Source organism: Miniopterus schreibersii, assembly GCF_964146895.1.
Source record: "Miniopterus schreibersii genome assembly, chromosome: 9".
Taxonomy (NCBI): domain Eukaryota; kingdom Metazoa; phylum Chordata; class Mammalia; order Chiroptera; family Miniopteridae; genus Miniopterus; species Miniopterus schreibersii.
In genome coordinates this window covers 40,387,383-40,401,971 of record NC_138118.1, presented here as the reverse complement: position 1 = coordinate 40,401,971, position 14,589 = coordinate 40,387,383, and the positions used below count along the sequence as shown (strand labels likewise).

At 38.0% G+C, this 14,589-nt stretch overlaps 1 protein-coding gene across 5 annotated transcripts in view; it reads left to right on the top strand.

The window, feature by feature from the left end:
- Positions 1-14,589, top strand: part of STARD3NL (STARD3 N-terminal like) — a 63,717-nt gene that overhangs the window by 30,500 nt on the left and 18,628 nt on the right. For all 5 annotated transcript variants that reach the window (XM_081147916.1, XM_081147918.1, XM_081147917.1 and 2 more), the window contains 2 exons: positions 3,556-3,633; positions 12,762-12,839. In XM_081147916.1, the coding sequence (XP_081004042.1) occupies positions 3,556-3,633; positions 12,762-12,839 (156 nt within the window). The remainder of the gene's footprint in view (positions 1-3,555; positions 3,634-12,761; positions 12,840-14,589) is intronic.

Here is a 14,589-nt window from a genome sequence, read left to right as displayed (position 1 = left end):
TTTCAATAGTTCATCTATTTCCAAGAAATATTGCTAAGTCCTAGGTAGTAGTAGTTATTTGTTGTTTATTATTAAGAGGTTACTCTTTGCTGGGCACCTTGCTAGGTGCTTTATAAGGAATTTATTAAAATATGAAAAGATGCTGAGATAGTTGTTTGAAAATGGTTTTTGATTTTGCCTTTTTATAGAAAGAGTCAACATCCTAATCTAAACTTTAATATTCTGATTCATAACAGCAATTTTAGTTCTAGACTCTAGACTCTTAGAAATTAGGGTTATTGGACTCATTTAATTTTATCATAATAGAAGAACAAAACTCTTAATGAAAGCAGGTACTTATATTAGAAAATAAGATTTGTTTCAGAATCACAGTAATATACAACATGAATCTACTGTTAAGTTTCTGTTTACATATTTTTCTTCTGTTAATCTAGCACTGTAGATATGCCTTATTTTGGTTTAAAACCAAACAATCCAGTGATATGACACAGTAATTTAGCATCTCCCTTTACTGTGTGTTCCATATGTACACATTAAAATATTTAAATTAATGTATATTTAAGGAGTAACATATTTTTAAAACTAACAGCTTTATAATGCGAGATGAAAAAGAAATGCATCTTTTAACAGAAAAGCATAGCAGCAGTTTTAAGGGAGCACACTTAAAAATTATTATAGCCCTGGCTGGGTGGCGTAGTTGTCCTGTACACCAAAAGGTTGACAGTTCGGTTCCTGTCAGGACACATACCTAGGTTGTGGGTTCATTCCCCAGTTGGATTGTTTTGTGGGAGATAACCGATCGATGTTTCTCACATCACTGTTTTTCTAACTCTCTTTCTCTCCCTTCCTCTCTAAAAAGTCAATACGCATATCCTCGAGTGAGGATTTAAAAAAAATTATTATAGTGACAGCACAAAATCAAGGAATTCATTGATTTACCACTAAAATCACTACATGTTTTGAAGTGAGAGAAGCCATGGACAGAGCTCTGGTGGGCTTCACAGGATCACACTTCTCACTTCTCTCCTTTTTTTATTGGTTCAAAAAAATTGAACTGGAAGTGAAGTGGACTGCATTCTGTTCTTGTTCATCAGAAGCAATCTGTTTACATCTCTGCAATGTGTTACAAATGAAAAGTCAGTCGCCAGGTCTAGCAATTAAGAAATGTGGTTTTATCTTTATTTTTCCGCTGACTTCCAGTTTCTCCAGTTATAAAATTAAAAGATCACAGAAGATTATATGATCTTTAACATAGTACATGACTTTTTTAGCAAGGTTTTTTTAAAACATCCAATTTCTGGTTCTGTTTGTTTTGAATTGTCAATCCTGACCTGGGTTTTTCTCTACATGCTGTACCATCTGTTTTCTTTTGTTGTCTCTCTGTAAATCTCTAATCACTCAAATTTACTTTTTAAGAAATGTATGTACATTTACTAAGTACTAGGGTAGAAGCTTTCAGGTGTTGCAAGTTCCACAAAAAACTACATGAGATACAAAGTTTAGCTGAGAAGATATATATATATACATACACATATTGCCTGTGGTGTTGGTCTTTAAAATAAGAAATACCATATAGGGTGCTTAGACCTTCAGAAGCACATGGGGACCCAACTGTTCTATGCAATCATAACAATACCAAAATACTTTGCCTTCATATATGACTTCTGACTTAGCCACTTTTCCTCCTTGTTCTAGGGAGTTGATGGGCAGCAGCCCAACCTGGAGTGCAGGGATGGGTTGCCCAGAGAAGCCTTTTACCACCATAGTTCACTTTCTTCTGGAAGACCTTAGGGCAGCAGATGTTTGGGCCAGTTGAAGGGATGGTTCTGATTCTGTCTAGGGCCACCTAGTACACCCCTGAGTAAACTGATTGCCTGAATTGGATCTGGAATTCACCATGGCTTGAGTTCCTTGAGGACTCTATTTCCTCTCCAAATTGCCACCCACACCCTAGGCTCTTTAGACTGATGTGGACAGGGATCCAAAAGGCAATAGAAGGGAAGTTGTTTTCTCTTTTAGCTTTTGACACTTTGGTTGATTATGGTTCAAAAAAGGCCTTTATCAGTGCTTATTGCCTATTTTATTTTCTGACTGGTATACTAGAAAGTGTCAGAATGCTTCTAATTTGACCTAGTGCTATCACAACTAGTGCTGTGGCCTTAAAAGGCAAGCCATTAAGTTCTCTGGACCTTGATTTCTCAGTCAGTTAGCTGAACTAATACCTGCTTTGCCTTCCTTTTGAATTTCTGTGAGGATCAAATGAAAAGATATATACAGCAGCCCCTTGTAGTTATAAAACTCTTCACAGCTATATGTAATTTATTAACTGAAATAAATTTAACATTGAAAGAGAGGGAAATGGTTATTATTCTCTCACTACTGTTACATTTGTGTTTCAGTTATTTATTACCCTCTAATTCTGATTTTGTTACCCACTGTCACTGTGTTCCATAGTTAAACTGTGATGGCCTGCAATAACAAATTCACATTAGGGGGAGGTCAGTGGGTTGGAATTATCTGAGGGGTAAGGGAAGAAGACAGACTGTGAGGTGGGTGTGGCAGGATGGGTGGGATTTGGGATAGGATGAACTGGAATTGGATTGTGGGAATAATAGGGAGAGGGTTTGGAGATCAAGGTGAGCAGAAGCACTGAGGCAGGAATGTATGCTTGTGTGTGTGTGTGTGTGTGTGTGTGTGTGTGTGTGTGTGTGTGTGTGTTGGAGGGTACAGGGAAAGAGGCAGAGAAAATACTAGCCCGGCTAGAAAGCACCTATAGAAAATGAACTTGCATAGGTAAACTGGTTCTAGACTATTAAAATTCTTAGCTATATAGAAGTGTTGGACTTACTGTAATAGTGAGTTCTTACAGGTTATGGAGTAGACTAGAAGACATGGTTTTGTGATCTTCCAGAAGTTATTAATTTGCTATATCATGACCTACCTGCCATGTCCAGTGGGCATCTAACTTAACACGGTTTCCCCCAACATACATACCCACCCCTACTTTTCCCTTTCTTCATCAGTAAACAATACCCAGATGCTCAGGCCAAAAAATGTAGTCTCGTCCTTGACTGGTTTGCTTGTTTTGTATTTCTCACATCCCACATGCAGTCTAAAAGTAAGTTCTGTCAAATCTACTTCCAATACCTAAAACAGTGGAGAGTGATTAAAAAGTGAGGGAGCCCCTGGATAAATGTGAATTGTCTTCTTTAAAAGTATATGTTTTTAGGATTTTAAGTTTGGACTAATTTTTTTTTCTCTTCTAAGATAAAGTTCAAAGACTTTTTATTTATTTAAAATTTTAGTTTGCCAAAATATGAACTACAAAAAATGCATTGTTTTCCATTATGCATTTATATTTGTTCATTGAATTCCGAATTAAGTGAGGAATGCTATTCAACATTTTTCTATTAGAAGTATGAGGATTCTTCTATATTTTAAAATTTCTGGATTCTGAGAAGATAGGCAGAAAAGTGTATATGAAACCTTGTATGTTCTCTTGTATTACTTTCACACATCAATCTCTTTGTTTTTACTTTTTACTCTCCCTCCTAGGTGAATGGAGGCATTGAGAACACCTTAGAGAAGGAGGTGGTGCAGTATGACTTCTACTCTTCTTATTTTGATATATTTGTAAGTATTTTCTGTTATATAGTTTATTTCATATATGATTAACAAAAAGGCAAATTTCCTCTCAGCAAACCTCAAATTCTATGTAGTTCTATTTGTTCCTCCCTTGAATATTGTCTTTCCTTTTCCTGCTAGTTACTGGCACGTTCTGTGCCCTCGTTCCCTCTTTCTAAGGAATTACCTGGGCATCTCCAGGGAAAAAGATTAATGAGAGAGAAGGGAGGCAGCAGAAGTAGCCATTCTGATTCTTGGAGAAAGGCCTTTATTCTTTCAAATGGCTGAAATAGAAGCCATTACACTAATCACAAAAAGGAAAATTTACCTATTTATATAACAACATCATGAAAATGCATTTTCTTTTCTGCCTTGACATATATTTCAGTGTATTTTCAGTAATCTATGTTTCATTTTTCTCTAATATAATTTGAGGAAAGTTATATAATGTAATCTTGGGTAATGTTAGTCAGTTGTAGAATTACAAATGCAGTTATCTGTAGATGAGGTATTTATTTTATTCAAATGAATGCTTGCGGTGTCTCTAGGACACACTTTCACTGGGTTTGACTCATCTCCATGGTCTCTCTAGTGTAAACAAAGCAGATTCTGACCTTGTGTTCTCTCTGATTCATTTTATTTTTAAAACTTTATTATTGTTTAAAATATTACAGATGTCCCTTTTTCTCCCCAATGACCCGTTCCACCCTGTTCCTTCCCCCTCCCCAGTCCCTCTCCCCACCATTGTCCATGTCCTTGGGTTGTGTATATATGCATATAAATTCTTTGGTTACTCTCTACCCCTCCACCCACCTGCCCTCCTCCATCCTTCTGACATTCATCAGTCTCATCTATGCTTCCATGTCATTGAATCTATTCTGTTCATCAGTTTATTAAGTTCTTTAGATTCCACGTAGAAGCAACATCATGTGATATTTGTCTTTCGCTGTCTGGCTTATTTCACTTAGCATAATATTCTCCTGGTCCATCCATACTGTCCCAAAGGGTATAAGATCCTTCTTCTTTACAGCTGCATAGTATTCCATGGTGTAAATGTCCCACAGATTTTTTATCTACACATCTACTGATGGGCACTTGGGCTGTTTCCAGATCTTAGCTATTGTAAACTGTGCTGCTATGAACATCAGGGTACATATATCCTTTCTGATGAATGTTTCAGGATTCTTAGGATACATTCCTAGGAGTGGAATCACTGGGTCAAACAGCAGCTCCATTTCTGATTTTTTGAGGAACCTCCATACTGTTTTCCATAGTGGTTGCACCAGTCTGCATTCCCACCAGCAGTGTACTAGGGTTCCCCTTTCTCCACACCCTCGCCAGCACATGTTGTTTGTTGATTTGTTGGTGGCAGCCATTCTGATAGGTGTGAAGTGATACCTCATTGTGGTTTTAATTTGCATCTCTCTGATGATTAGTGACATTGAGCATTTTCTCATGTGTCTCTTGGCCATCTGTATGTCCTCTTTGGAGAAGTGTCTATTTAAGTCCTTTGCCCATTTCTTAATTGGGTTGTTTGTCTTTCTCTTGCTGAGTGCTATGAGTTCTTTGTACACTTTGGAAATTAGCCCCTTATGAGATTCATCCTTGGCAAATATGTTTTCCCAGACCTTGGGGTTCCTTTGTATTTTGAGGCTGTTTTCTTTTACTGTGCAGAAGCTTTTTAGTTTGATGTAGCCCCATATGTTTATTTTTGCCTTTGTTTCTCTTGCCCTAGGAGATATATCAGTGAAAAGTCCACTACGTGGGATGTCTGTGACTTTACTACCTATGTTGCCTATGTTTTCTTCCAGGATTTGTATGGTTTCGTGACTTACATTTAAGTCTTTCATCCATTTTGAGTTTATTTTTGTATTTGGTGAAAGTTGGTGGTCTAGTTTCATTCTTTTGCATGTATCTGTCCAATTTTCCCAGCAGCATTTATTGAAGAGACTGTCTTTACTCCATTGGATACTCTTGCCTCCTTTGTCAAATATTAACTGACCATAATGGCGTAGATCTATTTCTGGCGTCTCTGTTCTGTTCCATTGATCTATATGCCTGTTGTTGTACCAATACCAGGCCGTTTTGATTACAGTGGCTTTGTAGTATAGTTTGAAGTCTGGTAATGTGATCCCTCCCACTCTGTTCTTTTTTCTCAAGATGGCTACAGCTACTCGGGGTCTTTTTTGGTTCCATATAAATTTTCAAAATGTTTGTTCAAGGACTGTGAAATATGCTGTTGGTATTTTCATAGGAATTGCATTAAATTTAGAAATTGCTTTGAGTAGTATAGACATTTTCATGATATTAATTCTTCCAATCCATGAGCATGGTATCTTCTTCCACTTGTTTAAATCTTCCTCTATTTCTTTTTTCAGTGTCACGTAGTTATCTGAGTACAGGTCTTTTACATCCTTGGTTAAGTTTATTCCTACGTATCTTATTTTTTTAGTTGCAATGGTAAATGGTATTGCTTTTTTAGTTTCTCTCTCTGAAAGTTCATTGTTGGTGTATAAGAGTGCGATTGATTTCCAGATGTTGATTTTGTATCCAGCTAGCTTGCCAAATTCGTTTATCAAATCTAGTAGTACTTTGATAGAGTCTTTAGGTTTTTCTATGTACAGTATCATGTCATCTGCAAATAATGACAGTTTTACTTCTTCCTTTCCAATTTGGATACCTTTTATGTTTTCTTCCTGTCTGATGGCTATGGCGAGGACTTCTAGTACTGTGTTGAATAAGAGTGGTGAAAGTGGACATCCCTGTCTTGTTCCTGTTTTTAATGGAAATGGTTTTAGTTTTTGCCCATTGAGTATGATGTTGGCTGTAGGTCTGTCGTATATGGCCTTTATGATGTTGAGCTATGATCCTTCTAGTCCCACTTTGCTGAGAGTTTTTACCAGAATTGGGTGCTGGATTTTGTCAAATGCTTTTTCTGCATCTATTGATATGATCATATGATTTTTGTCCTTCATTTTGTTTATGTGATGTATCACATTTATTGATTTGCGGATGTTGTACCAGCCTTGCATCCCTGGAATAAATCCCACTTGGTGATGATGTATGATCTTTTTAATGTATTGCTGGATCCGGTTTGCTAGTATTTTAGTGAGGATTTTAGCATCTATGTTCATCAGGGATATTGGCCTGTAATTTTCTTTCTTTGTAGTATCTTTATCTGGTTTTGGGATTAGGGTGATGCTGGCCTCATAAAAAGAGTTTGGGAGTTTTCCCTCCTCTTGAATTTTCTGGAATAGTTTGAATAGAATAGGTGTTAATTCTTCTTCGAATGTTTGGTAAAACTCACCTGCAAATCCATCTCATCCAGGACTTTTGTTTGCTGGGAGTTTTTTGATTACTGCTTCAATTTCATTAGTTGTTATTGGCCTATTCAGGTTTTCTGCCTCTTCTTAATTCAGTTTTGGAAGGTTGTATGCTTCTAGGAATTTGTCCATTTCCCCTATGTTGTCCAATTTGTTGGCATATAGTTGCTCATAATATTTTCTTACAATCCTTTGTATTTCTGTTGGATCAGTTGTTATATCTCCTCTTTCATTTCTGATTTTATTTATTTGGGTCCTCTCTCTTTGTTTCTTAGTGAGTCTGGCTAAAGGTGCATCAATTTTATTTACCTTTTCAAAGAACCAGCTCTTGGTTTCATTGATTTTTTGTATTGTTTTTTTAGTCTCTATGTCATTAATCTCTGCTCTGATTTTTATTATTTCCTTCCTTCTACTTCCTTGGGGCTTTTCTTGCTGTTCTCGTTCTAGTTCTTTTAGTTGTTGTGTTAGATGCTTCATTATACCTTTTTCTTGTTTCTTGAGATAGGCCTGTAATGCTATGAATTTTCCTCTCAGGACTGTTTTCACCGTGTCCCATAGGTTTTGGGTTGTTGTCTGTTCATTTTCGTTACTTTCCATGAAGTGTTTGATTTCTTCCTTGACCTCCTTGGTAACCCATTCATTGTTTAATAACATGCTATTTAGCCTCCATGTGTATGAATATTTTTGAGTTTTTTATAGTGGTTGATTTCTAATTTCATGGCATTGTGATCCGAGAAGATGCTTGATATATATCAATCTTCTTATATTTGTAGAGACTTGCCTTGTGCCCTAACATGTGGTCTATTTTTGAGAATGTTCCATGTGCACTTGAGAAGAATGTGTATTCTGCTGCTTTGGGGTGAAATGTTCTATAAATGTCAATTAAATCCATTAGGTCTAGTGATTCATTTAAGGTCTGCATTTCCGTGTTCATTTTTTGTCTTGATGATCTGTCCAGTGCTGACAGTGGGGTGTTAAAGTCCCCCACTATGATTGTATTGCTGTCAATCTCCCCTTTGAAGTCCCCCAGGAAATTTTTTATATATTCAGGTGCTCCTGTATTGGGTGCATAAATGTTCATAAGGGTTATTTCCTCCTGTTGGATTGATCCCTTTAGTAATATGTAGTGACCATCTTTGTCTCTCGTTATGGTCTTTATTTTGAAGTCTGTTTTGTCAGAAATAAGAATTGCTACTCCAGCTTTCTTTTCCTTTCCATTTGCATGGAACATTTTACTCCACCCCTTCACTTTTAGCCTGTGTGAGTCTTTTGCTCTCAGGTGAGTCTCTTGTAGACAGCATATATTTGGGTCCTGTTTTCTTATCCATTCAGCTACCCTGTGTCTTTTGATTGGCCCATTTATTCCATTTACATTTAAAGTTACGGTTGATATCAACTTATTTAATGACATTTTCCCCCTTTATGCTGATGTACCTTTCTCTCACTATTCCTTCTTTTTCTTAAAGCAGTCTTTTTAGCATTTCTTGCAATGCTGGTTTGGTGGTACTCAACTCCTTTAGCCTTTTTTTGTCTGGGAAGCTTTTTATTTCGCCTTCAAATTTAAATGATAGCCTTGCTGGATAAAGCAATCTTGGTTGCATGTTCTTGCTTTTCATTACTTGCGGAACTTCATGCCACTCCCTTCTGGCCTGAAGAGTCTCTGTTGAGAAATCATCTGTCAGCCTTATGGGGGTTCCCTTGTAGGTCACTGCTTGTCTCTCTCTTGCAGCCCTTAACATTTTCTCTTTGTCCTTGACATTTGCTATTTTAATTATGATGTGTCTTGGAGTGGGTCTCTTTGGGTCCCTCTTGTTTGGAACCCTTTGTACTTCCTGAACTGGTGTGGCTTTCTCCTTCGCCAGCCTAGGGAAGTTTTCTATAATTATTTCTTCCACCAAGTGCTCTCTTTCCTCCCCTTTGGGACTCCAATAATGCAAATGTTGTTTCGCTTCATGTTGTCCCAAAGTTCCCTTAGACTGTCCTCATGCTTTTTAACCCTTTGCAGTAGTTTCTCTACTCTCAGCCACCAAAGCTTTTTTACCGTTCCGGTCGTATGTCTGCTCTCAGCCACCACAGCAAGGAACCGTACGAATCTTAACTCCATTCATGTATCAGTTCATAATTTCTCTTGTTTATCATTCATAATCTTGCATGTTATGTATCACTGCTCTTTCAATGGAAATTAATTCCGACCAGTACGACACCCATTTCCAAATTTAAAATGACCGCAAAGGGTTAAGTGTTTTTTCTTTTTGCTGCTCTGATTCTGTGATTTTTCTCTACCTTGTCTTCTAAGTCACTTATTCTATCCTCTGCTTCATTGAGCCTGTTTTTAATTCCTTCCAGTGCATTCTTGATATTAGATACAGCATTCTTTATCTCTGTCTGAGTTTTATTTATGGTATGTATCCCTTTTTTCATGTTTTCACTAAGGTTCTCGATCTTATCATCTAGAGTCTCCTTAAGTTCCTTGAACATCTTCATCATCCATACTCTGAACTCCATTTCTGATAACTTGCTTAACTCCATCTCATCAACGTCTTTTTCTGGCGATGTTTCCTTTTCTTTAATTTGGGGGTTGTTTCTTTGTCTCCCCATTTTGGTAGGTCTTAGTGTTTGTATCTATATATTAGATATATTTGCTTTCTCCCAGTCTTGTGGGATGGGATTTTGTCTTGTGGGTCCAGTGGAGCCCAGAGATGTGTTTTCCTTACACCTCTGAGCTCTTTGCTCTAGGTGTGTCCCTCTTGTGGGTGCTTCTTTTGTGGTTTCTTTATGTTCTCCTGTTGTGGTTGGGCCTCGATTGTTGTAGATCAGTCTTTGGGAGGACCCTCCTCTCAGGTTGGCTAGCTGTGTCTCAGCCCCAACCTCAACGTGTAAGCTGTTGTACGGGTGCTGGCAAAGCAGGACAATACACAACTAAAATTCCAGGAAACAAGAGGTATCTTACAAAATATCTTCACAGTCACAATGAAAACAACCCACGTGAAAATAGAACTGGGATAGTGAAGGGAGAACACACACACACACACACACACACAAAAGAATGCTTAAAACGAAAAAAAGAGAGAAAGAAAAGTAATGCTTAGATAGAGATGTATATTGTTGTTCATACTGGTGAAAATTTAGAAAATAATAATAAACTAAAATGTAAAAAATAGAGAAGCTACTGGGAGATAACAGAAGCAGAGAAAAGATTCTGAAAGAAGGGCCAACAAAAAATTAAGGGAGAGAATAGGAATAGGATAATAGTTGAAAATGAGAAAACAAAAATACAATAAAGAGAATAAGAGAGACCAACAATTGGACAGGAAGACAGAAGGGAGCATAATGAAAGAATGAAAAAAAAGTAGAAAAAGAGAAAAGAAAAAGAAGAAAAAAGTTATGCCAATGGATTGAGAGGAGAGAGAGAGATAAAGCCCAGGCAGGCAAGGATTCTGGTAAGAGATTTGGGGGAAACTATAGAGGAAAGCAGTAAACTTGGTTATAATGATAAAGTCCCAGTCGTTAAGCAGGGATATCAAGAAAGTCTTGATAGTAGAAGCAAGGATAAAACAAAACAAAGCAAATAACCAAAACAAAACCAAACACAAGCTAAGCAAGACAAAATTCGGACTCCGTGATGTTTCGTCAGTGCTCCCCACTCACACTTCGTCCACTCAGCTATGTTTCTGTGTTTTTTTCAAGCTGGTTACATAGGATTTTAGGAGGAAATCAAGTCCGTGTCTGGGAGCAGGGGCGCTGCTGCTTCTCACAGGGCTGCCATCTTCCCTCCTCCCTGACACAGCAAGTTTTCGAAACTTGTCCTCAGGCGGAGGGGAAGTGGAGTGGACTGGAGCTGTGTGGGGAGAGTCTGGGTTGTGGGCTCTGGAGAGTGAGATCAGGGGATGCCCCCAATTCATTTTAACCTCATCATTCACAGCTTTCGAAACTGTATGCACCATGGTTGTAAGTAGGACCCTTGAAGTTCAGAAAACCTGGGTTTGATTCACAACACTATTACTAGTTATATATCTTTGAATAGATCAGGTCTGAGTTTCAGTTTCTTCAGTATTTAAAATGAGAGTATCATCATTTTGAGAAGTAAATGAAATAATACATGGAAAACACATAGCCCAATGATAGGTATAGCCTAGAAGTTCAGAGAACCACCTGTAATCTATGTCATCATCATTTTTGGTTGAGAATTTTAATAACTATATTTTCTAATGGTTTTCAAACTACTCTAAAAAGCCTTGTTTTGTTTTTGAAGGGGCTTGCATATGTGTGTCTGGGGAAAGAAGTGGAATTCCCAATAAGTAGAGATCAGGATTCTTTGTCATCACCCCCTTGCAGTCTGACTGGTTCCATTTTTATCTGTACAGTAAGGGTTCATTCTTATCTGTTTAATATATTAGAGTTCTATGCAGTGTGCTGAGCAAGTATTTGACTGCTACAGAATATTTGGAAAACCATTAATATAATTTAACCCCCTTATTTTTCCAAATGACGAAATTGTATTTCATGGTTCAGTGTCTGAACCTATCCTAGGTCATTGAAGTTGGTGGCAGAACATGTCATATCCCACATCTCTTGATATTTCTTTCTTTTGAAACTATGGACATTTGAACAATAAAATTGATTTCTCTTTTATTTACCTTGCTGAATTTATCTTAAAATAGCCTGAGTCAGGAATTAGCAGGAAACCAGATTAATCCACTGGTCAGATCTCTGTTGGTTGTCTGTACTCCGTGCTTAGGGGGTTACTGGACAAATAAGCAGAGCCCATTAGCTCAGATTGGAAAGACTGCCATGAAAGGGCTAGGAAATGGGCGCAACCTCCTAGAAACCTTGGGATCTGGGAGATGTCAAGATAGAGGGGTAAAGACTTTTGCCAAGTCCAGAACACAGAGATAAGAGTTTGGAATGAATAGAGAAACTAAATGGTTAGGAGATTATTGGAAAACACATTTTAATAAAAGCAGCAAATTAAAAACAAATAAAACCTGTAAACTTCATTCATGTAAAAGGATCTTAAATGAGGTTATCTAGTCAATGATAGAAAAAAAGTTCATCCGGAAGCCTTTCAGCAGTTTTGATTAGTGAGGAACTTTGGGCAGACTCCTACCCTGAGTGTCAAGGGTTCTCGACTTTTCCCATCTCGGAGTATTCTATCTTTATTTCTTAGTCAATGAGAGTTACTAAGACAGCTGTAGTATAGTGGTTAAGAGCCTGATCTTTGCAGTCTGGCTGCCTGGATGCAAATCCTGGCTTCCTCACTAAGGAATTGTATAGTTCTGGACAATTTTTCTATTAAAATTATCTGTATAAGATGATTAATGATAGTGGTTGATTCATGTGGTTGTTGTGGTAGGGATTACATGGGATAATAATACACATAAATCATTTCACAAAAGTCCCAGAACCATCATAAATTATCAGATAAGTAGCTCCTGAGATAGGCCAAACTGGGAGAATACCCCAGTAATTCAGAGCTTTCCTGTGGACTTTACTAAAAACTTGCTGTCTTCTAAAAGTGAGCATTTGTACCTGAAGTGGAATCAGAAATATATGTGGACTCATGTAGAAAGGAAAAATAAACATTAAATTCTATGTTCTTTTGTTGAGAGTGGGAGGTTGACTTGACTCATTTGGATGGTATTACATAAATTCTGGGGCAGCGATTCAAGTGCTAGTCTATAGACCAGTGCTAGTCTGTGACAGTTGTCAGCTAAATCAGAATAATGAAGGCACTTTGGTGGATTCTTCATAAAACTAAATTACTTTTCTTTTTTATATATTTTTAAAAACTTGTCTTTTCTTTTTTTAATATAGCTTTTGGCAGTTTTTCGGTTCAAAGTGTTAATACTTGCCTATGCTGTATGCAGACTGCGCCATTGGTGGGCAATAGCAGTAAGTATACCTGGATGAGTGGTTCATCTCCTCCAGTGCTGGTGTCCAGGGCCTGCTCACAGGGAGAACAGGTAGTTTTCATCTGGGTTGAATTTTACTAGCTTTTCCTGAGTCCCCTTTCCTCCACATTTCAATGGGTTTAACACTCCAGGACTTCTTTCAAAGGGCCATGACTAACTAGTTTTGTCTGTATGGATACTGAACCAACTGAGAAATCCAGAAGCCCAACAGGATTACTGGCCATGCACCAACCCGCCCTCTACCTAATTTTACAATGAGAGAGAAGATCAGTATCTCTGTCACAAAGATATTTAGAAAATTTCCTGTTGATTGAAACTGCTTGGTGATTTTTCATGACTTGCTTATTTTGATAATTGCCTTCCTCCCTGTTTTATTCCCCTCCCTCCAATCTTAAAGGGAAAAGCTCTCATGCTCCTTTTTATTGTTGCCTTTAGGCTTCTAAAAGGCAGTGGCCTTTTATTTATTTCTGTTTCCTTGCATCTATCATAGAGCTTTGGCACATACTATTCACCCTCGATAAATATTTGATTGAAAGAATTATAAGCAGTTCTGCCTGAATTGTTTTTGCCTTTTCCATAGATATCTGAATACCTACCTTTTTGAGAGCTCTAATAAGGCAAGTATATGAGGGAGGGGAATGCTGCATAGGAATAACCTGCAGACTTGCTTTGGAGTGTGAGACCTTGGTAGCTGTGTGTAGGCCGGCACAGGCTTGCCTAGCACTCCTAAGATAAAAGTCCACCAGGGGCCACCTCTGCCTGGGCCATCTCTTCTGAGCATCCACAGAATCATCAGACCATCCATTGATCTCTAAGCTCATGTTTCATGGATATGGGCTGACAGTTTTAGCCAGACTTGACTCCCCATTTTGAATACCAAATAGCTTTTGTCAATACCAAATAGCTGTGGTGATTGTCCCTTCTCAATTTTCTACAATAGTCTGTATTTGAGTTTCTGTAACATGCCCTAGTGTTTGTCTGTCTCAGTGTGTGTGTGTGTTTTCAGAAAAGTAGTTGACACTCAGAGTTTTAAGAAAGTATCTTCAGTATCTCATTGTAAATTATCAAAAGGTCAGATTTAGCACATTCATTTTATTGTTTCCAATTTTTATTTTAAAAAACATTTGTAGAGAGGGTCCAGGCAGCTGGAAGAAGTCAGCTGGCACCTGAAGAGCCCTTGGTTCAGCCTGTAAAGTTACTTAGTATCAGAATGTAAAAGGCTTCCTCTCCTAAGTAGCTCACTCTGGCTGGTGTGTGTGTGCACGGGTGAGCAGCTTGTGTTTTGTTAACAAATACTGACTCTGCAACTTTGTTAATATTTACTAAGCTTGACAACTCCATTCTGTCAGTCAAGGCTACTATTTGGCATTAATTTTGGTCAGGTTTTATATTGCTACAATCTTAGTTGGAGGACTGGGTGATGACAAGGACCAGGTCCTGTGGGATAATCCCAACCCCTAGGGGGAGCCCTGCCTGTGTAATTTCACCATCCTTTCTTCTGTGGTGATAGTGTCTTTGGGGATAAAATTTAGTTTCCCAACATACCAGCTTGCTAACATGTGGGAGAAAGGAAGCCATAAGAGCCAGTCAGAGACTGTATGCCACATAGAAGCAGAATTTGCCGCAGTCTGGACTTAGGGGATAGAGATAGAGTGAGGTGGGAAGGAGCTGGGCTGGCTTTAGCTTCTCAGGCATTATGTGCTTTTGACTCAGGTGGGTCTCTTGTGTGA